General features: G+C 46.2%; 1 protein-coding gene across 3 annotated transcripts in view; it reads right to left on the bottom strand.

The window, feature by feature from the left end:
- Positions 1-23048, bottom strand: part of LOC119972276 (microtubule cross-linking factor 1) — a 229709-nt gene that overhangs the window by 177640 nt on the left and 29021 nt on the right. For all 3 annotated transcript variants that reach the window (XM_038808709.1, XM_038808711.1, XM_038808710.1), the window contains exon 3: positions 18276-18434. In XM_038808709.1, the coding sequence (XP_038664637.1) occupies positions 18276-18434 (159 nt within the window). The remainder of the gene's footprint in view (positions 1-18275; positions 18435-23048) is intronic.

Here is a 23048-nt window from a genome sequence, read left to right on the forward strand (position 1 = left end):
ATAAAATCAGGACATTGTGAGACTCAGAGAGGAATTTTCAAGTGGTGGTGTTCTCATGTGCTAGCTGCCCTTGTCCATCTGGGTGGTTATCAATGCAAGACCAATTGCGCATATATATTTTGTGGCCTCTTATGAAAAACGGAGCCTGATTCCAATTCAGTGGCTCCCCCCCTTTATATTAATTCCCTCTTTAAATTGATCATCGCAGGTTCCACAGCTGGTCTCACTTAGTACCATTGGAAATGTATTCTCTATCACTGGGGATTAATCTATTTTGAGATCTTTAATCCTGACTAGAACCTCACCATGTGATGTCAAACTCATTAAGTTTAATTATAGGAAGACTGTGACGGTGGGCATGGACGTGTTGCCTTCTCTAGAGAAAATCTGCAGGAAATTATCATTTAGTAGGTTAAATGCTTTTAGTTTGACCTTGTTTGAATCCTAAATCCTTACATTATCCTGTTGTTCTAGCACTGTTAGCCACCGACCCAAACAAAGTAGGAATTATCTACATTACAATATTTTTTGAACTTATCTTACTTATTAGTACAACAATACTTATCAGATATCATTGCAATGGTGGGATCAAAATTAAAGTCACCAGATAGCATCATATTGTCATGGTATCTGATTAAATGCCACTGAGTTTCTTCAAATAGTTTGGTCCCTGAGATGAAGGGGTTGTCCTGTGAGCAAATGCTGAGTCAATATGGTCTATATTCTCTAGTGCTTAGTAGGGGAGGGACTTGACAGGCTAGATACTGAGAGGCTGTTGTTGCCCCTGGCTGGGGAATCTATCCTCTCTCAGGATAAGAGGCTGACGATTTGAGACTGAGATGAGGGGAGGTGTTTCCACTCAAAGAGATGCTCCATCATAGACAAATGTTTGGTCTCTCAGGGCATCGAGGGAGATGGGGAGCTGGCAGGAAAATGGAATTGAAGTCAGAGATCAACCATGGTTGTGTGCGGGCCAGGCTCAACAGGTTGTATGGTCTACACCTGCTTCCACTTATATTCGTAACTGCAGAAGACAATTGACTTAAGGTCAGAGGTTCTGTCTAATTGTTCAGAATTCTCCGGTCGCTGGGATTCTCTTTTCCCGCTGGCAATGCACCCCCACCCACGGGTTTCCCAGCAGAGTAGGATAGCTTCAACTGGAAATCCCATTGACAAGCGGCGGGAAGGGAGAACCCCCCCCCCCCCCCCCCAACAGCGAATGCTGGGAAACCAATATGTTTGGAAATGTTTTTTCTTTATAATTCTTTAACAATTTCCATACAAAGCAAACAATAACACAGAGTAACAACTAAACAGTAAGAACCCCTTCTTCTCCATACAACACCATACAACACTATAACCTCACCACTAACCTCCCACCCCCTAACAGCTAACAGTGACCACCTCTTTAAATTACATTATAAATGGCCGTCAACTACAGTAAAACACTTCCACCGACCCCCTCACAGTACACTTGACCTTCTTGAGATGTACGAACACCATCAAGTCACCCAACCACACCGAGGCGCTTGGTGGTGTAGTGGACCTCCAGCCCAATGATCCACCTCCTTGCCACAATCGAGGCAAAGGCCTCGATGTCTGCCCCTGCCCCATCTGGAGTTCCGGCACATCCCCACAAATCGCACCCAGTTGCCAAGGCTCCAACCCAATGCCCAAGATTGCCGATATAGTATCGAAAAAGGACATCCCGAAGCTCCCCAGCTTTGAGCACGACAAGAACATGTGCATGTGGTGTGTCGGTTCCCTCGAATACCGATCACACCAATCCTCCACCCCATCAAAAAACCGACTCATTCTAGCCTTTGTGAGATGTGTTCAAAACATTACCTTTAGCTGGATGAAACTCAGCCTAGCACAGGAAAAGGTTGCATTCACCCTCCTCAGTGCTTCACTCCGAACCTCCTCTTTCAAGATTGACCCCAGCTCCTCTGCCCACTTTGCCTTCACACCCTCAACCGAGCACGTCTCCTCCCCTACTAACCGCTGGCATGTGCCCGACGTACTGGTCACCTCCGACCCTCAGCCGGATAAAATCCGCTCAAGGAAGGATGCTTCACCGGGAGGCTGGAAAATGCCTTTTGTCCCAGCAACACACCTGGAGATAACTGAAGCCAACAGCATCTGTAAGCCCACATTTCTCCTTCAGATCCTCCAGACTAGCGAACCGACTTTCGAAAAACAAATCTCCCACCTTCCCAACCCCTTTTCCTTCCACTCCCTAAACTTCACATCTGACCTAGCAGGCTGAAATAACTGATTTACACAAATGGGAACTAGCCTTGAGATAGCCTTAAAATTGAAATATTGACGGCAGTGCCTGCAAATTTTAATGTGGCTAATACCATAAGGTTAGTCGAGTGTTTCTTCGGCAGCACTGGGAGTGGAGCCATTACCAACGCCCCCAAGCTTGCGCCCCTCACAGACTCCGCTTCACAGGGAGCGCCGATTAAAAGCACGAGGCCAGGGTTCTGGAGAATGCCACCTCTGTTCTTAAAATTCAATAATGCATAAATCTGATTTTAAAGTTACAGGCATCGTCACAGTGTGGAGGAATCCAGTTCGAAACGTGCTCCTATCTACGCCAATGGCAAAGTATGTAGAGTCGCAACGGCACAGCTCAATAATATCATGGTGGGAACAATGAGTGAAAAGAAAGGAAGAGCAAATATCTTGTTACAGCGATACGAAAATAACAATAGCTACAACTTTAAACAAACGAGAGCGGCAGGGTGGCGCAGTGGTTAGCACTGCTGCTTACGACGCTGACGACCCGGGTTCAATCCCAGCTCTGGGTCACTGTCCCTGTGGAGTTTACACATTCTCCCCGTGTCTGCATGTGTTTCCAACCCAAAGATGTGCAGGTTAGGTGGCTTGGCCACGCTAAATTGCCCCTTAATTGGAAAAAAATAATTGGGTACTCTAAATCATTTATTTTAAACATAAATAAATAAATAAATAAAATAAACTTTAAACAAATGTTCCATAAATTGGATTGAGTGAATTGTGAATGCCTATTAAGACATCAATGGCCTCTTTAATCCTTCTGTCCATATTAACTGAGTAATCAATGCAAGATTCCAATAAATTGCAATTATCTGGGCTCAATCTCTATTATTCACAAAATACGCTACAAATACTATAATGGTCAACATAAACCCTTCTCAACACAGACTGGACTGTGCCATGTGGATACATACATAAAAACATACATAGAAAATAGAAGCAGGAGGAGGCCATTCGGCCCTTCGAGCCTGCTCCGCCATTCATTATGATCATGGCTAATCATCAAGTTCAATACCCTGATCCCGCCTACCCCCCATGTCCCTTGATCCCTTTAGCCCCAAGAGCTATATCTAATTCCTTCTTGAAATTACACAGCGTTTTGGCCTCAACTACTTTCTGTGGTAATGAATTCCACAGATTCAACACTCTCTGGGTGAAGAAATTTCTCCTCACCTCAGTCCTAAAAGGTTTACCCCCTATCATCAAACTATGATCCCGACAATGTACACGCCTGAAAACAGAAGTGTAAAAACCTTCAGAACAAATAACACGGGTACGATTTACCTCTGTTGGGAAAGCTGTATCTGGTTTACCATTAGTATTTTACCAGGACAATAAAACAAAGCAATAAAAGTCAACAGTTGTTTTTTTGAGATACATATCTCAAGAATTTAGTCTTGTAAAACAGCAGTACTGGAGTTTGTAATAGTCCTAATGGACAGTTTGAAGTCTAAAAGCATTGGAGTCGTATGAAAAAGAAACACTAAATTTCTTCTTATCAGCACATTCCTCATAGTATTGTGCTATAAAATGATACAGCTGAACAACACATTCTGCTTTGCAGCCTTATTTTATTTGCTGGCAATAACAACAGTGCTACCAGCAGTGATGCAAGACTCTTGGGCCAATACAAGGGCTGCATTTGTTGGGACCCACAGAACATTTACCTCTCCACTTGCAGAGTTGAAATGTTCCCTATCAATGCACAGCATGTTCGAAGGTCTGGAAAAACACATCATAGTTGCAGGAATGCACACCAATCTGATATTTCACATTAAAGCACCCGGTGGATTTTGGTGGCAGAATGCCCAGAATAAAGTCCGGATGCTTAGGAAAATCCAATGCAAGAACAATTAATGACAAGAGAAGTGAAGTAGCAAACCCAGCAGTGTCAGATGGAGAGCAAAGGGTACCTTAGCGTGTGACAATGGCCAGGATTTGGAGTGTTTTCTGGTGGCAGAGGCGGTTCACCATTTGTCACCGGCAGGATCTCCTGGTCCAGCCCAGATCTATGGCGTTTGGTACGGCTTGCTCGTCCGCCCACTGCGGGGTATCACCTTCGGTGGGACTGGAAGATCCCGACCGGTGGGAAAGGCTGGAAAATCCCACCCAATGTTCTTACACATCCAGAGATCAGTATCTATTATATTTGGGATGCGCAGGGGAAAGGGGTCCAATGTTCAGCCATCCAAGGCCTTTTCACTCACACGGAGCTAAATGCAGCCCCAAGAAATTGCTGCTGAACTGATGGAACCAGCATGCAACGGGATAGTGTGTCCACGAGGGTGGCTGGGGTTAGAAGAATAAACGGTAATGCGCAGTGAAATTTGTTCAGCGGGAGGAATCTACTGTCAGAACGAACACAAAGCTCAAGCCTGGGCTTGTCAGTTGTCTGAGGGTCAGCTAGTGGCTGCCTTCTTTGCCGAGGGAGTGAAGGTGAGAAGACAGGTAGCCATTCCGGTGGCTGTAAAATGGCATACTTACTGATAGAAGACCAATCAAGTCAACCCGCCATGGCAAATTAGGTCACCAGTCTGGGGGCTTGGGGATTGGGGTTCCTCCCATTTGGCATCTGATTAAACCACAATCCAAAACTGTAATGGGGATGGTGTGGGGATCAAACTGGACAAGCAGCATAAGTCCCCACTGGAAAGTTGCAATGTTAAACTCCGTGTTGTTTATTAAAAATTTAGCATTGGGACTTCCGGTAACGGCTTGTAGGGAGTAATCACACACGAGGTGGTACCCGCCGGGGTACTTTATTTTTAGTCCTTTTCGCCCAGATTTTGGGGGGTGTTTGGGTTCAAACTTAACTAATTAGACGGAATAAGGTTCCCACATAAGAGAAATTCCCAGAATGTCCAGATCGAGGAAGCCAGTCAGTAAAGAGATGTCGATGGATTTGGAAGCCTCTCGAGGCTTTTCTGCTGCGGAAATGGCGTAGGCCACTACAGTGACTCTGGCCACTCCACTGACGGCTGAGACACTTACAGGCATCCTGGCAGCATAATTTCATAAACAGGGTGGGCTGTCTCCGAGGACCTCCACAAGTCAATAGGATAGCCCTAGCTCCCATTTGGTTGACATTGTCGAAGGTCAATGAGATGGTGAAGGCACTTGGCACGGCGTTACAGAGGCAGAGTGATCAGATTGTCCCCTTGGAGGCTGAGATGGCAATATTGGCCGGTGACAATAAAGCACTGAGGACCAAGGTAGATGATCTGGAGAATCGCTCCGGGAGACAGAATCTTAGAATCGTGGGGCTGCTGGAGGGAGTGGAGGGCTCAAATCCGATGAACTACATCTCGAGGATGTTTGGTAGGATGGTGGGGGAGGGTGGGTTGACATCCCCTCCTGAACTGGATCGAGTCCACCCATCACTCAGACAGAAGCCCCATTCCGGCGAGCCAGCGCGGGCAATCATCAGTTATCAGGAGAAGGAATGAGTCCTGAGGTGGGTAAAGGATCACATGAGACTGCAAGTTGTTGGGCCATGAGGGGAACTGGCTAAAAGACAGGCAGCATTTAACAAGGCCAAGGCCGTGTCGTATAAGAGTGGAGTTTGGTTTGAGGTGGCGTATCCTGCACGCCTCCGAGGGACTTATGACACTTCTGTCTGCTTCAGAAAGCTGAAACACAAAGGGACTTGGGAGTCCTTGTTCACGATTCTCTTAAGGTTAATGTGCAGGTTCAGTCAGCAGTTAGGAAGGCAAATGCAATGTCAGCATTTATGTCAAGAGGGCTAGAATACAAGACCAGGGATGTACTTCTGAGGCTGAATAAGGCTCTGGTCAGACCCCATTTGGAATATTGTGAGCAGTTTTGGGCCCCATATCTAAGGAAGGATGTGCTGGCCTTGGAAAGGGTCCAGAGGAGGTTCACAAGAATGATCCCTGGAATGAAGAACTTGTCGTATGAGGAACGTTTGAGGACTCTGGTTCTGTACTCGTTGGAGTTTAGAAGGATGAGGGGGGTCTTATTGAAACTTACAAGATACTGCGAGGCCTGGATAGAATGGACGTGGAGAGGATGTTTCCACTTGTAGGAAAAACTAGAACCAGAGGACACCATCTCAGACTAAAGGGACGATCCTTTAAAACAGAGATGAGGAGGAATTTCTTCAGCCAAAGGGTGGTGAATCTGTGGAACTCTTTGCCGCAGAAGGCTGTGGTGGCCAAATCACTGAGTGTCTTTAAGACAGAGATAGATAGGTCCTTGATTGATAAGGAGATCGGGGTTGTGGGTAGAAGGCAAGAGAATGGGATGAGGAAACATCAGCCATGATTGAATGGCGGAGCAGACTAGATAGACCGAGTAGCCTAATTCTGCTCCTATGTCTTATGGTCTTATGGAAGGACTATTATTTTGATGCGCCAAAGGAGGCTGATGCTTCTATTAGGAAGCATGGAGAGTTAATTGTAATTTTTATGATGTCTTTGTATTATTGAGGAGAAATGTGGTTATGTAAACTTCATAGATCATAGAATTTACAGTGCAGGAGGCCATTCGGCCCATCGAGTCTGCACCGGCTCTTTGAAAGAGCACCTAAGCCCACACCTCCACCCTATCCCCATAACCCAGTAACCCCACCCAACACTAAGTGCAATTTTGAACACTAAGGGCAATTGAGCATGGCCAATCCACCTAACCTGCACATCTTTGGATTGTGGGAGGAAACTGGAGCACCCGGAGAAAACCCACGCAGACACGGGGAGGACATGCAGACTCCACACAGACAGTGAACCAAGCCGGGAATCGAACCTGGGACCCTGGAGCTGTGAAGCAATTGTGCTAACCACCATGCTACCGTGCTGCCCAAATCTTGTTGCGGTTTCTTGTGAAAGTTTGCATTTTCTTGTTCTTGTGTGGGATGGATGTTTTTTCTTTGATTATCAAAGTTGGACATGGGTGGGGGGCTGGTTATTATAGTTATTTTTTATCTTAACTCTGGGCGGGGGCCGCCCTGCTAGCTAAAAGAGTTAGCTCACAGGAGAGAAGTGGCAGGGTAACTGAAGCTCATTATTTTATTGTAGTTTTAGATCATGAGCTTTTGTTTTGTTTGGGGTCAGGGATGGTTGAGGTCGGGGTTCGGGGCTTTTGTTCGCCTTTTGATTGTTTGTTTATTTGGGTGTGCTGTTGTTGGGAGGCAGGGAAGTGTTGAAGGAGTTGGGGGAGCAGGAATAGTTTTCTGATCGTGACTACAGCTTGTTCTTTGTTTTTGCCTTGATGGAGGGTTCGGAGGCCATCTTGGGTGGCCTCGATGCCTGTACTTTCAATGCCTCTCTTGGTGGATATGGCTGACTCAGGTGTGGGGTGGGTGGGGCGGCTGAAAGGCCCAAATTCAGCTTGTCACTTGAAATGTAAGGGGGTTGAGCATTGAACATAGAAAATACAGCACAGAACAGGCCCTTCGGCCCACGATGTTGGGCCAAACTTTTGTCCTAAATTAAGAACAAATTAATCTACACCCATCATTCTACCGTAATCCATGTACCTATCCAATAGCCGCTTGAAGGTCCCTAATGTTTCCGACTCAACTACTTCCACAGGCAGTGCATTCCATGTCCCCACTACTCTCTGGGTAAAGAACCTACCTCTGACATTCCCCCCATATCTCCACGATTCACCTTAAATTTATGTCCCCTTGTAATGGTTTGTTCCACCCGGGGAAAAAGTCTCTGACTGTCTACTCTATCTATTCCCCTGATCATCTTATAAACCTCTATCAAGTCTCCCCTCATCCTTCTCCGTTGTAATGAGAAAAGGCCTAGCACGCTCAACCTTTCCTCGTAAGGCCTACTCTCCATTCCAGGCAACATCCTGGTAAATCTCTTTTGCACCTTTTCCAAAGCTTCCACATACTTCCTAAAATGAGGCGACCAGAACTGCACACAGTACTCCAAATGTGGCCTTACCAAGGTTTTGTACAGCTGCATCATCACCTCACGGCTCTTAAATTGAATCCCTCTGCTAATGAATGCTAGCACACCATAGGCCCAGTAAAAAGGTTGAGGATATTTGCTCACCTGAAAAGTTTGAATGCTGGTGTGGTGTTTCTGCAGGAGACCCATTTGTGGGTCTGGGACTGCAGAAGGTTACGGAAGGGATGGGTGGGACAGGTATTCCACTTGAGTTTCTCTGCTAATGCCCAGGGGCTGCAGTTTTGATTTATTAAATAATTATTTTTTCGGCTTGATCTTTGTGGACCGCAACGGGAGACATGTGATTATCAGTGCGTCTTTATTGGGCACCTCAGTGGTCCCAGTTAACATGTACGCTCCTAATTGGGATCATACAGCTTTTATTAACAAGCTACTGGCTTCTATTCCTGATTTGGATTCACACCAGCTAATTTTGAGAGGGGGTCTTAAATTGTGTTTTAGACCCTCGGTTGGTCCGATGTACACCTAAATCTCTGATTCCATCAGGGGTGGCAAAGGCATTATTGGCTTTTCTGGAGAAGATGGGGGGGGGGGGGTGCAGATCGAGGGCAGTTTTGCATCCAAGCAACAACGACTTTTCTTTTTTCTCCCATGTCATAGATTATCATAGAATTTACAGTGCAGAAGGAGGCCATTCGGCCCATCGGGTCTGCACCGGTTCTTGGAAAGAGCACCCTACTCAAGGTCAACACCTCCACCCTATCCCCATAACCCAGTAACCCCACCCAACACTAAGGGCAATTTTGGACACTAAGGGCAATTTAGAATGGCCAATCCACCTAACCTGCACTTCTTTGGACTGTGGGAGGAAACCGGAGCACCCAGAGGAAACCCACGCACACACGGGCAGGATGTGTAGACTCCGCACAGACAATGACACAAGCCAGAATCGAACCTGGGACCCTGGAGCTGTGAAGCAATTGTACTATCCACAATGCTACCGCGCTGTTTATTCTTGGATTGACTTTTTGGTTGTGGATAGGTCTCTCTGGAGGGTGGGGTACTCAGCAATTGTTATCTCAGATCATGCCCCACATTGCATGATGGGATCTGGTGTTCGAGCCGGGTCCCTCACACCGCCTGCCATGGAGATTGGCCACGGCGTTGTTGGCAGACAAAGGATTCTGCAATCACACATCCTCCACCATTTGGGAATACGTTATTCAGAGTGAGTTGATCTTACCATCTACGTTGGGGAAGGTCCTTAAAGCGGTCGTGGGGGATAATTTCCTACAGATCACACAAGGCAAGGATTGGGAGGCAGAGACTGGTGCATTCCATTATTGAGGTAGACTGCTAGTACTCGCTTGCCCCTACGCCAGGGTTGCTGGTGAGTAGCTAAAAGATGGAGACATAATTTAGCTACTCTCAACAGGTAAGACGATGAGCCAGCTGCGACACTCAAGGAGGACATTCTATGAACACGAGGAGAAAGCCAGTAGCCTTTCAGCACACCAGCTGCCTCCTGAGAGATTGTGCCGGTAAGGAACTCAGGTGGCAGCTTGGTTTCTGCCCCATCGCAGGTTAATGCTGTGTCTGAAGCCTTGTACCGAAGTCTTTATAGATCAGAGCCCCAGAGGAGAGTTTGCCCATGATGAAGTCTTTGGAGGGGTTGGCCTCCTTGGTGGAGGAGAGGGAGGGAATGGAGGAGTTGGAAGCCAAATATATTGCTTTAAAACAGTCGGGTAAGGCCCCAGGCCCAGATGGATTTCCCACTGAGTTCAGAAGAAATTTGCAGGGCAGCTGACCCCACTGATACTTGGACATGATGTTTGGACATGATTCCTTATCGCAGGGTGATAATGCTAATTACATTGGCGCAGGCCTCTTATTTCCCTGATTTTGAAGAAGGATAAGGAGCCGACAGAATGTAGGTCGCATCAGCCTATCTCGTTGCTGAAGCTAAAGTGCTGGCAATGCGATTGGAACCCTGTCTTCCAGGAGTGATCTCGGAAGAACAGACAGATTTTGTCAATGGTTGGCAGCTGTCGGACAATATATGTCGATTGTTAAATATTGCCCTTTCCACCCTCTCCAACGGATGAACCAGAGGTTAAATAGGTGATTGCTTCCTTCATTTTGGGCGGGCAAGAGCCAAGTATTTGTAGGCCATTTCTTCAGAGAAATAGACAGTCGGGTGGCTTGGTTTTACTTAATTGGTTATTTATTGTTGGGCAGCTCATATTGACAAAGTACTGGGGTGGATCAAATGAATTTCATATGGGGGCAAATGGAGATGCGCTCTTGTGGTGGTTCCGCTTGAGGGCCTTGGTAAATGTCTCGATTCCGTTTCCCTTACAAAATTTACTTTGAGTGCGGTAGTGATGTCCACTCTGAGGATTTGGAGGCAGTTTAAGCTCATCTCCATGTTGTTGTTAGCCCCTATCTGTAGGAATCATCTCTTTGTGCCAATGGGTTTAGACCCGAAGTTCAGATCATGGGAGAAGGAAGGGCTGGAGAGGTTTGACGACCTTTTTGTGCAAGGTATGTTTATCGGTTTTGTGGAGCTGTTGGACAAATCCATATGGACAGCACTATAGCACTGTCTCACAATGCCAGGGACCCAAGTTCAATTCCCGGCTTGGGTCACTGTCTGTGTGGAGTCTGCACGTACTCCCCGTATATGTGTGGGTTTCGTCCGGATGCTCCGGTTTCCTCCCTCCTCCCGAAAGACGTACTATAAGGTAATTTGGACATTCTGAATTCTCCACCTGTGTACCCGAACAGACGCCGGAGTGTGGCGACTCAGGGATCTTCACTGTAACTTCATTACAGTGTTAATGTAAACCTACTTGTGACACTAATAAAAGAGTATACATTATAATTCCATCTCCCGAGGACAAATTTATTCAGATAATTACAGGTTCTCGATTTCTTGCGCAAAGAGATCTCTTTATTTCCCTTGGCACCTTTAGAACATAGAACATACAGTGCAGAAGGAGGCCATTCGGCCCATCGAGTGTGCACCGACCCACTTAAGCCCTCACTTCCACCCTATCCTCGTAACCCAATAACCCCGCTTAACCTTTTTGGTCACTAAGGGCAATTTAGCATGGCCAATCCACCTAACCTGCACGTCTTTGGAAGGGAACCGGAGCACCCGGAGGAAACCCACGCAGACACGGGGAGAACGTGCAGACTCCGCACAGACAGTGACCCAGCAGAGAATCGAACCTGGGACCCTGGCGCTGTGAAGCCACAGTGCTATCCACTTGTTCTACCGTGCTGCCCTGACCTTCACCCTCCCTCTAGAATAGGATCTTACCTCTGGCCGAGTTAGGTCATAGAATTTACAGTGCAGAAGGAGGCCATTCGGCCCATGAAGTCTGCACCGGCTCTTGGAAAGAGCATCCTACCCAAGGCTACACCTCCATCCTATCCCCGTAACCCCACCCAAGCTTTTTGGACACTAAGGGCAATTTAGCATGGCCAATCCACCGATCCTGCACATCTTTGGACTGTGGGAGGAAACCGGAGCACCCGGGAGGAAACTCACGCCCTTCACGGGGAGAATATGCAGACTCCGCACAGACAGTGACCCAAGCCGGGGATTGATTGATTGATATTTATTGTCACATGTACTGAAGTACAGTGAAAAGTATTTTTCTGCAGCCAAGGGAATATACACAGTACATACATAGTAGACAAAAGAATAAACAACAGAGTACATTGACAGTGGTGCATCAACAGATAGTGATTGGTTACAGTGCGGAACAAGGCCAAACAAGAGCAGCATAGGGTGTCGTGAATAGTGTTCTTACTGAGAACAGATCAGTCCAAGGGAGAGTCTGGAGAAGAAGCTGTTCCTGTGTCTGGATGTGCGGGTCTTCAGACTTCTGTACCTTCTGCCTGATGGAAGGGCCTGGAAGAGGGCAAAGCCTGGGTGGGAGGGGTCTCTGATAATGCTGTCTGCCTTACTGAGGCAGCGGGAGGTGTAGACAGAATCAATGTGAGGGTGACAAGCTTGTGTGATGCGTTGAGCTGAGTTCACCGCACTCCGCAGTTTCTTGTGATTTTGGGCCGAGCAGTTGCCATACCAAGCTGTGATGCAGCCGGATAGGATGCTCTCTACGGCACATTTGTAGAGGTTTGTGACAGTCAATGCAGACATGTCGAACCTGGGACCCGGGAGCTTTGAAAAACTGTGCTAACCACTGTGCTACCTTGCTGCCCAGGGTCAGGGAAAGATTTTGGACATTTACAGCCTGATCTTGTCGATGGAGCAGGCTCTATTGATGAGGTGACGAGGAAGTGGGAGGGTGAACCGGGTCTGTTTTTGATGAGGGGTTGGTGGGGAGGCACTTCACAGGGTCAAGTCCACCTCCTCCTGTGCAAGGCTCAACTTGATTCAGTTCAAATGTGACATGATGTTGTTGTAATGAAAATTTTCTTCAATAAAAATATATATTTTTTAAAATGCAGCATTGCACTTGTGCATGCTTCGGGTTCTCTGTCGTCAATCTGTGCCTAAGCGGTCTGCACTCAGATGAGTAGGATGTCTTTTGGGGAAAGGGCAGACATTCCATCAAGAAAACAGAGACTCTGCCCACATGGACTTATTAACTTGATCTGGAGATTCCTTAGCATGGTGATGGATTCTTGACAGCGTCAAGCTCCTCAGTGACTGAATCCAATTATAGCACTGTGCTCTACTCCACTCAGGAAGTTTGGAAGAGAATCACTGCCATGGTCTCACATTACTAATGTCCAGTACAAAAAAATGTATGACTGCTTCTTTCTCATGGAGCATAAGAACAAATGAAAACATGAAAGCTTAGTGACTGAAAAAAAACATTAGACCTTAGATTCACATATGTCCCATTTTATTTGATTTCAATACCTACCAATTGTTTTTTTTGAGAAACATATCCAATTGTTGAGCCCATCTGCACCGTCCACTTCAAGAGTCACAATAGAAGAACAAAGAACACTAGAGCACAGGAACAGGCCCTTCAGCCCTCCTAGCCTGTGTCAATCATGATGCCTATCTAAACTAAAACCTTCTGCACTTCAGGGATCCGTATCCCTCTATTCCCATCCTATTCATGTGTTCATCAAGATGCCTCTTAAACATTGCTAGTGTATCTTATGCCACCACTACCCCCCCCCCCCCACCACCACCCCCCCCCCCCCCCCCCCCCGCAGCTCGTTCTAGGCACTCACTACCCTCGTGTAAAAAAACCTGCCTTGCACAGCTCCTCTAAACTTTTCCCCTCGCACCCAAAGCCTATGTCCCCTAGTAACTGACTTTTCCACCCTGGGAAAAAAGCATCTGACTATCCACTCTGTCTATGCCACTTCTAATTATGTGAACCACTATCGGATCGCCCCATAACCTCCGTTGTTCCAGTGAGAACAATGCAAGTTTATCCAAGCTCTCCTCATAGCTAATATCCTCCAGACCAGGCAACATCCTGATAAACCTCTTCTCTACCTTTCGAAAGTCTCTACATCCATCTGACAGTGTGGCGGCCAGAATTGTACTGAATATTCCAAATGTGGCCTAACTAAGGTTCCATACAGCTGCAACATGACTTGCCAATTTTTGTAGTCAATGCCCCAATTGATGAAGGTAAACCTTTTTTACTACCTTATCCACCTGCGTTGCCATTTTCAATGATCTGTGAAAAAAAATGAAAATCGCTTATTGCCACGAGTAGGCTTCAATGAAGTTACTGTGAAAAGCCTCTAATCGCCATATTCCGGCACCTGTTCGGGGAGGCTGGTCCGGGAATTGAACCGTGCTGCTGGCCTGCCTTGGTCTGCTTTAAAAGCCAGCGGTTTAGCCCAGTGTGCTAAACCAGCCTCTGTACACCTGGACCTCTACACCTAGATCTCTCTGGCTGTCAATACTCCCAAGGGTTCTGCCATTTACTATATAATTCCTACCTGTATTAGATCTTCAAAATGCATTACCTCACATTTGTCAGGATTAAACTCCATCTGCCATCTCTCCGCCCAGGTCTCCAACCAATCTATATCCTGCTGCATCCTCTGACAATCCGTTTCACTATCCGCAACTCCACCAATCTTTGTGTTGTCCGCAAACGTACTATTCAGCTCAGCTACATTTTCTTCCAAGTCATTTATGTATACTACAAACAGCAACGGTCCCAGCACTGATCCCTGGGGAACACCACTAGTCACAGCCCTCCATCCACCGATACCCTCTATCTTCTATGACCGAGTCACTCCTGTATCTATCTTGTCAGCTCACCTCTGATCCCATGTGTCTTCACTTTTTGTACCAGTCTGCCATGAGGGACCTTGTCAAAGGTTTTACTGAAGTCCATGGAGACAACATCTACTGCCCTTCCTTCATCATTCATTTTCGCCACTTCCTCAAAAAATTCGACCAAGTTAATGAGACACGACCTCCCCTTCACAAAACCATGCTGCCTATCGCTAATAAATCCATTTGTTTCCAAATGCGAGTAAATCCTGTTCCTAAGAATCTTCTCCAATAATTTCCCTACCACTGACGCAAGGCTCACTGGCCTATAATTTCCTGGATTATCCCTGCTACCCTTCTTAAACAAAGGGAAAGCTTTGGCTATTCTCTGGTCCTCTGGGACCTCATCTGTAGTCAATGAGGATACAGAGATTTATGTTAAAGTCCCAGCAATTTCCTCCCTTACTATTCTGAGGTAGATCCCATCAGGCCCTGGGGACCTATCAGCCTTAATGCTTTTAAAGACACGCAACACCTCCTTTTTGATATCAACATCCATCCCTAGACTCACCGTCCACCAAGCCTTTCTCTTTTGTGAAATCTGATGCAAAGCACTCATTTAGTACCTCACCCATTTCCTCTGGCTCCATGCAAAGATTCCCTCCTCTGTCCTTGAGTGGGCCAACCCTTTCCCTGGTTACCCTCTTGTTCTTTACATATATAACAGGAGGAACAGGAGTAGGCCATTTAGCCCTTCAAGCCTGTTCTGCAATCCACTGACAGCCCCCGTAATTCATTCCATAAACCTAAATTACCTTCAGGTTGCAAAGCTTTCCTTTCTTATTTTTAGTTTCCCATCTTGATTATCTTTTACCTTTCACAAGTTGACACCCAAGCCCTGGAGTTCCCACCCTAGCCCTCTTCATCGCTCTATTTCCCTCTCCTCCTTGAAGGCGTTCCTTTAAAGCTACTTCTTTGAGGAAGCTTTTGGTTACCTATCGGATATCTCTTTATGTGCCTCAGTCACATGTTGTTTCCCATGAAACTGCCTTGGGACCTTTTACATAAATACAAGTGGTTGTTTAAATTCAAGTCTCTGGCATCCAAACGCTTCAGCAGGGTGGGAAGTATGGCTGAATTCATTTTCACAATTTCCTTCATCACTGTGAAAACTTCAGTTAGGTCACTTTAAGTGTTCCTAACGAATGGGCAGAAGGAATTTGACCCTGTGGTGCAAGAGACATTGGCCGAGATTCTTCGATCCTGCACGGGGTCAGGGAATCGCCAGGGGAGAGGGGGAGGGGGGGGGGGGGACTGCGTGGCTCTAGAATCGCAGCACGCCGCTCCGACGCTGGGCCGCTGATTCTCCGGTTGCCGGAGAATCAGCGGCAATCGCGCCCACGCCAGTCGGGGGCCGTTGAAAGTGGCCCCCGCAGCCATTCTCTGCGCTCGACGGGCCGAGTCCCACCGGCATGGGTTACGTATGGTTCTACCTGGCAGGACCTCGGAGTTCTGGCTGCGGGGGCCGTCCTGATGGGGGAGAGGGGGGATACAACTCCGGGGGGGGGAGCTCCACGGTGGCCAGGCCCGCGATTGGGGCCTACCGATCGGCGGGCGGGCTAATTCCGAGGTGGGGCCTACGTTCCTCTGCGCCGGGCCCCTGTAGGGCTCCGCCATGTTGCCTGAGGGCCGGCGTGGAGACCGCAGCCCACGCGCATGCTCGGACCCGAGCCGGCCATGGCACGCATGCATGGACGCGCGCCGGCTGTGGCACGCATGCGCAGATCCGCGCCAGCCGGGGTGCACATGTGCGGACCTTCACCGGCCGCGTCGCGCCGGCTTTAGATTGCACAGCACTCGGGCACCGTTCTAGCCCACTAGGAAGGGGTGAATGTCAGGGCCTGGAGGCCCGTTGACTCCGGCGTCACTCGTGCCGGTTTTGACGCCGGCGTCAACACTTGGCCGGGATTTCGGAGAATCCCGGCCATTGTCTGGTGAGCAGGGAAGAGTGTGCAATGAGGGGAGATGTGGCATAGTGATCGTGTTGCTGGACTAATAATCCAGCGGCCCAGACCAATGCTTTGGGGACATGTGATTCAAATCCCACCATGACAGCTAAGGGAGTTGGAATTCAGTTAATAAATCTGGAATACAGAGTTAGTCGGCGTCATGGTGACCATTGTTGTAAAAAACCTATCTGGATCGCTGATGCCTCTTGGGAAAGGAAATCTGCCATCCTTACCTGGTTTGGGTTATAGGTGACTGCAGACCCACAGCAATGTGGCTGACTCTTAACTGCCCTCTGCAATAGCGTAGAGACCACTCAGTTCAAGGGCAATTGGGGATAGGCAACAAATGCTGGCTTTGCCAGTCACGCCACATCCCAAGGAAAAATGAACAAAAAAAAATAGAAACACAATCAATATATTGGACCAGAGTCTTCAAGGAATTTGGAATGGCACAGTGGTTAGCACTGCTGCCTAACAGCTCCAGGGTCCTGGGTTCAATTCTGGCCTCGGGTGACTGCGCTTTCTCCCCGTGAATGTATGGGTTTCTTCCGGGTGCTCCGGTTTCCTCCCACAGTCCAAAGATGCACAGGTTAGGTGAAATGGCCGTGTTAAATTGCCCCTTAGTTTCCAAAAAGGTTAGATGGGGATAGGGTGGAGGCATGGGCCTGAGTGGGGTGCTCTTTCCAAGGGTCGGTGCAGATTTGATGAGCTGAATGGCCTCCTTCTGCACTGTAAATACTATGATTTTCATAACTCTTAAACAGGTAAGTGACTGTCTTTGTCATTTACCAAGCCTTTTCAACCACAAAAGCAAAGTAATGACTATCCCATTGAATTATGGTGTTAGATTCTGTAAGAGCAGAGAAGCATTGTAAAGAACAAACCTCCCAAATACCTTCTTTTAAAAATTGAAATATTACAAAGAATCAACCTTGTCAATATCTCACTGTATGTCTGTCCTGTTTCTTTTACTGAACCCGCTACAATGTGTGGGAGTTGCTATTTGCAGAAGCATTGATCTCAGATGCCTTCACAATAAGTCCTCCCATAATTCTGCTCCTTCAGTGTAGAGCTCAGTAATTTCCCCATGAGAGTTCTCCTGATAATGCCACCCTTCGGATTTAAATACATAAACAAACAAAAATTCAGCAAACAAAAGCCAAAATGTGTAAAAGGCAATAATACTGCTCCAAAGCACTAACATTTGGAGAGGAAGTAATGATAATGACTCATTATGTTAATTTTGGGTTGCCTAAACATTATCAAGCCTAAAACGTGACTTTGTGTAACACAGCATGGAGTAACTATTGCAAAGGTATTGGTGAATTGCACGATGGAGAGCTCTCAAGTAGAATGCTGGAACACACACTTACACTTTGTTACGTTTACCTTGCAAACAACCAGCAGGAATAACCTGACTTTGATGATGGCACTATCATTTCACTGAGGTTTCTGATGGTATCAGCTTTCAGGTATGCTCCTTGCTCCCAAGGCACCAGGTACATGGCGCCACTTGCATCAAATTTAAAGAGCTACCATTTTCCTCTCACAGGGTAGGGTAGGGTGGTTCACTCAGCCAGACAGTATCAGCTAGCCGTCTGCTTTGCACATTGCCGATTTGCACAGGCTACCCTACTGACACTAGGAAAGATCCCCAAGACACAGGACGAAAGGTACGGTTTCACCGTATAATGCACTGTACATGCAAAGTTGTTTCTTTGCATCGCCACAAAAGTCCAAAACATTTGGTTGGTTCGTTTCCCAATGACGACGGTTAGAACGAACAGGGTGCCTGCAGCGTGAAACAACACTGTACAATATGAGGGATGTCGGAGGCCCTCAGCTTACCTCTTTGATCCTGTCCAGCTCATTCTGCAGCGTTTGCTTTGAGATTTCTACTTCGATTAGTCTCTGCCGAAGAGACTCGTTTTCATCTTCCACATTGACACGTTTTTCCTCAACGCTCTCCAGTTCGTGATGCAAGCGCACAGACACATCTTTGGCAACCTGGGAGCAACAATGCAGAAAAACAAAGTCAATGTAGTTCAAACTTGTTGCTATGCCCTAGAAACATATCCTTCAAAATAATCCCTCAAGGCTCTGTGAGCAAACGCACTGCTTAAACTGGTTCTGTTCCATAAAGTCCGGCTTCGATCCATGCTCCATTCGGAGTCCATTGACAAGGGTAATGGGCACTACAGGTATCTTTGTTGTTCCTCAGCTAAATTACTGACTGGATTCAGGCACAAAGAACTATCACTTGGCTGAATTGTCTAAAGATAATGCCTGTGGAACCATATCCGTGTAAGGATCAGTGCCTACAGCAAGGGGAAAAGATGTTGAAACAAAATATTTTTGTTGTGGAAAACTGGTACTTGTTTCACAATGAGTTAACCTTTGGGTGCCTTGCTGTGTGCTGATTTAGTGAGAAGAAAAGTTGTGCAAATTGATTTTCATTTTGTCATGTGAGAGTACCCTTTAAGAAATGGGTGTTTTAGAAATGTACCTTTAAGAAATGAAGCTTCTCATGTTACTGGAGTGATGTCAGTGTGGGTGGAGCTGAGCTCTACTTCTGCTTTTTTGGTTTCAGTTTGAGAATGAGCTTGGGTGTCTGTGTTTTTCAGTGAGCTGAATCTGAAGTTAAAAGTGAGCTGCACTGCTGTCGATCTCTGCCAGCAAAAGACTATCTATGGATCATTTGGGTGAACTCAGAATTGTAAAAAGGTCTCAGTATTGAATATAAATCTAATGTGCTCCTGTTTGAAGGTTTGTTAAGTCTTTTGGATGTTAAAAGGACAGCATACAGGTTATTTAGTGTTGTATTCTTTGGGGAATGTATTTGATTTACTGGTTCGAAGATATTCACTGTTTGATTTAAAAAGGTTAACTTGAGCTCATAGAATAAACATTGTTTTGTTTTAAAAACCACTGGTCTATTTTCTGCTGTACCATACCTGGAGAGTGAGACGTGTGCTCCCCATACCACAATCTATTAAAAGTTGTGGGTCAGGGGAACTCCATGATACACTTTGGGATTCCCTAAACCCTGGCCCATAACAATTTATGTTTCAGTCTTTGATACAATGGTTGGGATTTGCTTCCTTCACTCTGTTCGAGCACACCAGAAATTCTACACCCGCACACACACACTAATAATTTTGACAACTTTAACTTCAAATTTGAAAAGAATGTAAGAAAAGTTAACACTGTAAAAAAGTAGTTCAGATGATCAAAATGCACTGGTCTATTGAAACTATTGCCGTAGCCCAGACTTGTGACTCTCCCTTGCCTGGGGAGAGAGCCCTGCAGACAGCATCGTTGTGAAGCAGTCAAGGGAGACTGAGGCAGGAGATCAAAGAGAGCAAGACAGAGCAAGACTGAGAGGCGATAAAAGAATGTGAGAAAGAGGGAGACTGAGATCGCAGTGCTGGTTTGGAGCTTCTGAAGTGACATCAGAATTCAAAGGAGATGCAGGCAAGTGAAAGCAGCTGTTTGGCTGAGTACGGTCAGGTGTTTTGCTTATTGTTTGCAAGGTCTTTATTGTGGCTTATAGTTGTATGGGCTATATTCTGTAGCAATGACGACTTTTGAGGGGAAGCAGCAACAGCCAAACTCATTGCACCAAGGTTGGTTCTGCTGGACAGAGGAGGAATAAAAAGTGCGTAAATGTAATAGTTATAGGGTATTCAATTGTAAAGGGAATAGATAGGCATTTCTGTAGCCACAAACTAGACTCCAGTGGTATGTTGTCTCCCTGGTACTAGGGTCAAGGATATCTCAGAGCGGTTATGGAACATTCCTGTGGGACAGGGTGAACAGCCAATGGTCATGGTACACATTAGTACAAATAGCAAAGGTGAGAAAGAGCAGAATATAGCGAGTTAGGAAATAAGTTGACAAGTAGGTCCTCAAAGGTCGTGATCTCAGGATTGGATTGGATTAGACTGGATTTGTTTATTGTAACGTGTACTAAGGTACTGTGAAAAGGTACTGCGAGCATCTCAACAGATCATTAAGTACATGAAAAGAAAAGGAAATAAAAGAAAATACATAATAGGGTAATACAAGGTACACAATGTAACTACATAAGCAACGGCATCAGATGAAGCATACAGGGTGTAGTGTTAATGAGGACAGTCCATAAGAGGGTCATTTAGGAGTCTGGTGACAGCGGGGAGGAAGCTGTTTTTGAGTCTGTTCGTGTGTGTTCTCAGTCTTCTGTATCTCCCGCCCGATGGAAGAAGTTGGAAGAGTGAATAAGCTGGGTGGAAGGGGTCTTTGATTATGTTGCCTGCTTTCCCCAGGCAGTGGGAGGTGTAGATGGAGTCAATGTATGGGAGGCAGGATCGTGTGATGGACTGGGCTGTGTTCACGACTCTCTGAAGTTTCTTGCGTTCCTGGGCCGAGCAGTTGCCATACCAGGCTGTGATGCAGCCAGATAGGATGCCATTTGCTTGTCAGAGCAGGATGTATCAGATGAATATATGACTAAAGTGATGGTGCAAAGGGGAGGATCCCAGATTCCTGGATATTGGGACCGGTTTTGGAGGGGTTGGGACCAGTACATGTTTCTCATCCCCATTCGCTGCCTTCTCCCCATAACACCATAATCTCTGATCCTCTTATTAATCAAGTAATCAATGCTGCAGTAATCTTTTTAAAATCCTGAGTTAATGTATATATATCTTTTGCAGTAATATCATTAAATAATCTATGTTAAGGCATCCAGAGTCTATGGCTGCAATTAAGATGTCGTAAAGATGAGATCAACATTTATTCCAGCCAGATATATTATTTACCTATATGGGGCAAATGGAATTTTGTTTATAGAAATAAAGTTCCCTGGGGTTTAGATAATTGAGGGGTTGTGGTTAGCCTTAGTAATATGGCCATTATCCAGTTAGTGGGATAGAGATGATAGATTAATGGGAGGAGCCGAGACTGTAGTCAGCAGTTTAGCTTTTAGATTTTGCTCGGAGCTTGAAGCTGAGCAGGGGTTTTACCAAAGGCTGTCAGGTTAAGAAATAGTCTCCCAAAGGCAGCAAAACTTGCAGCTGGTGTCTGAAAGGGTTTCTCAAGCAATATTTCCAAGAAATCTCTATTCAAGTTTACAGCAAGTTTACCACCTTTATTTAGAAGTGGATTTTAACCTGTGGTGGGCTTTGTGTAATTGGAGATAGAGTTGATATCAGTTAAGAGTTAACCTGTTTTCTTTTATTAAGAATTGTTTGACTATTAATAGTAAACTATTTTCTCTGATGTTAATGTAATTTAATTTTTTATTAATAATACAGATTTTTTAATATAAAAGATATCTATTGGATGGATGGATGGATTTGTTTATTGTCGCGTGCACTGAGGTACAGTGAAAAGTATTTTTCTGCGAACAGCTCAACAGATCATTAAGTACAGAAAAGGAAAGGAAATAAAAGAATATACATAATAGGGCAACAGAAGGTACACAATGTAACTACATAACACCGGCATCGGGTGAAGCATACAGGGGTGTAGTGTTAATGAGGACAGTCCATAAGAGGGTCGTTTAGGAGTCTGGTAACAGCAAGGAACAAGTTGTTTTGAGTCTGTTCGTGCGTGTTCTCAGACTTTTGTATCTCCTGCCCGATGGAAGAAGTCGGAAGAGTGAATAAGCTGGTGGGAGGGGTCTTTGATTATGCTGCCCGCTTTCCCCAGGCAGTGAGAGGTGTAGATGGAGTCAATGGATGGGAGGCAGGATCATGTGATGGACTGGGCTGAGTTCAAGACTCTCTGAAGTTTCTTGCGATCGTGGGCCGAGCAGTTGCCATACCAGACTGTAATGCAGCCCGACAGGATGCTTTCTATGGTGCATCTGTAAAAGTTGGTAAGGATTAATATGGACATGCCGAATTTCCTTAGTTTCCTGAGGACGTATCGGCGCTGTTGTGCTTTCTTGGTGGTAGCGCGACGTGGGTGGACCAGGACAGATTTTTGGAGATGTGTACACCTAGGAATTTGAAACTGCTAACCATCTCCACCTCGGCCCCGTTGATGCTGACAGGGGTGTGTCCAGTACTTTGCTTCCTGAAGTCAATAACCAGCTCTTTAGTTTTGTTGGCATTGAGGGAGAGATTGTTGTTGCTGCACCACTCCACTAGGTTCTCAATCTCCCTCTTGTATTCTGAGTCATCGTTATTTGAGATCCGGCCCACTATGGTCGTATCGTCAGCAAACTTGTAGATGGTGCTGGAACCAAATTTTGCCACGCAGTCGTGTGTGTACAGGGAGCATAGTAGGAGCCTTGTGGGGCCCGGTATTGATCAATGGAATCATTCCCGGAGTGACGTATCCTTTCTTCAGTTTCACAAACTTAACAAAAGTGTTTGGGGTTCTTGTTCAGAGGGGTTTCCAAACAGATATTGGGGTCTGCTCTGGGATCTTAACACCCTGGAACAGTTCCTACATATTGCAGGGTTGCTAATGTAACCCCTCCATTTAAAAAGGGAGGTAGAGAGAAAGTGGGGAATTTTAGCCCAGTCAGCCTGATATGGGGGAAAATGTTAGAATCCATTGTAAAAATGCAATAGCAGAGAACTTGGAAAACAATGGCAGGAACGGACAGAAGGCTTTAGAAGGCTTTCAGCA

This window comes from Scyliorhinus canicula, chromosome 10 (assembly GCF_902713615.1).
Source record: "Scyliorhinus canicula chromosome 10, sScyCan1.1, whole genome shotgun sequence".
NCBI lineage: Eukaryota > Metazoa > Chordata > Chondrichthyes > Carcharhiniformes > Scyliorhinidae > Scyliorhinus > Scyliorhinus canicula.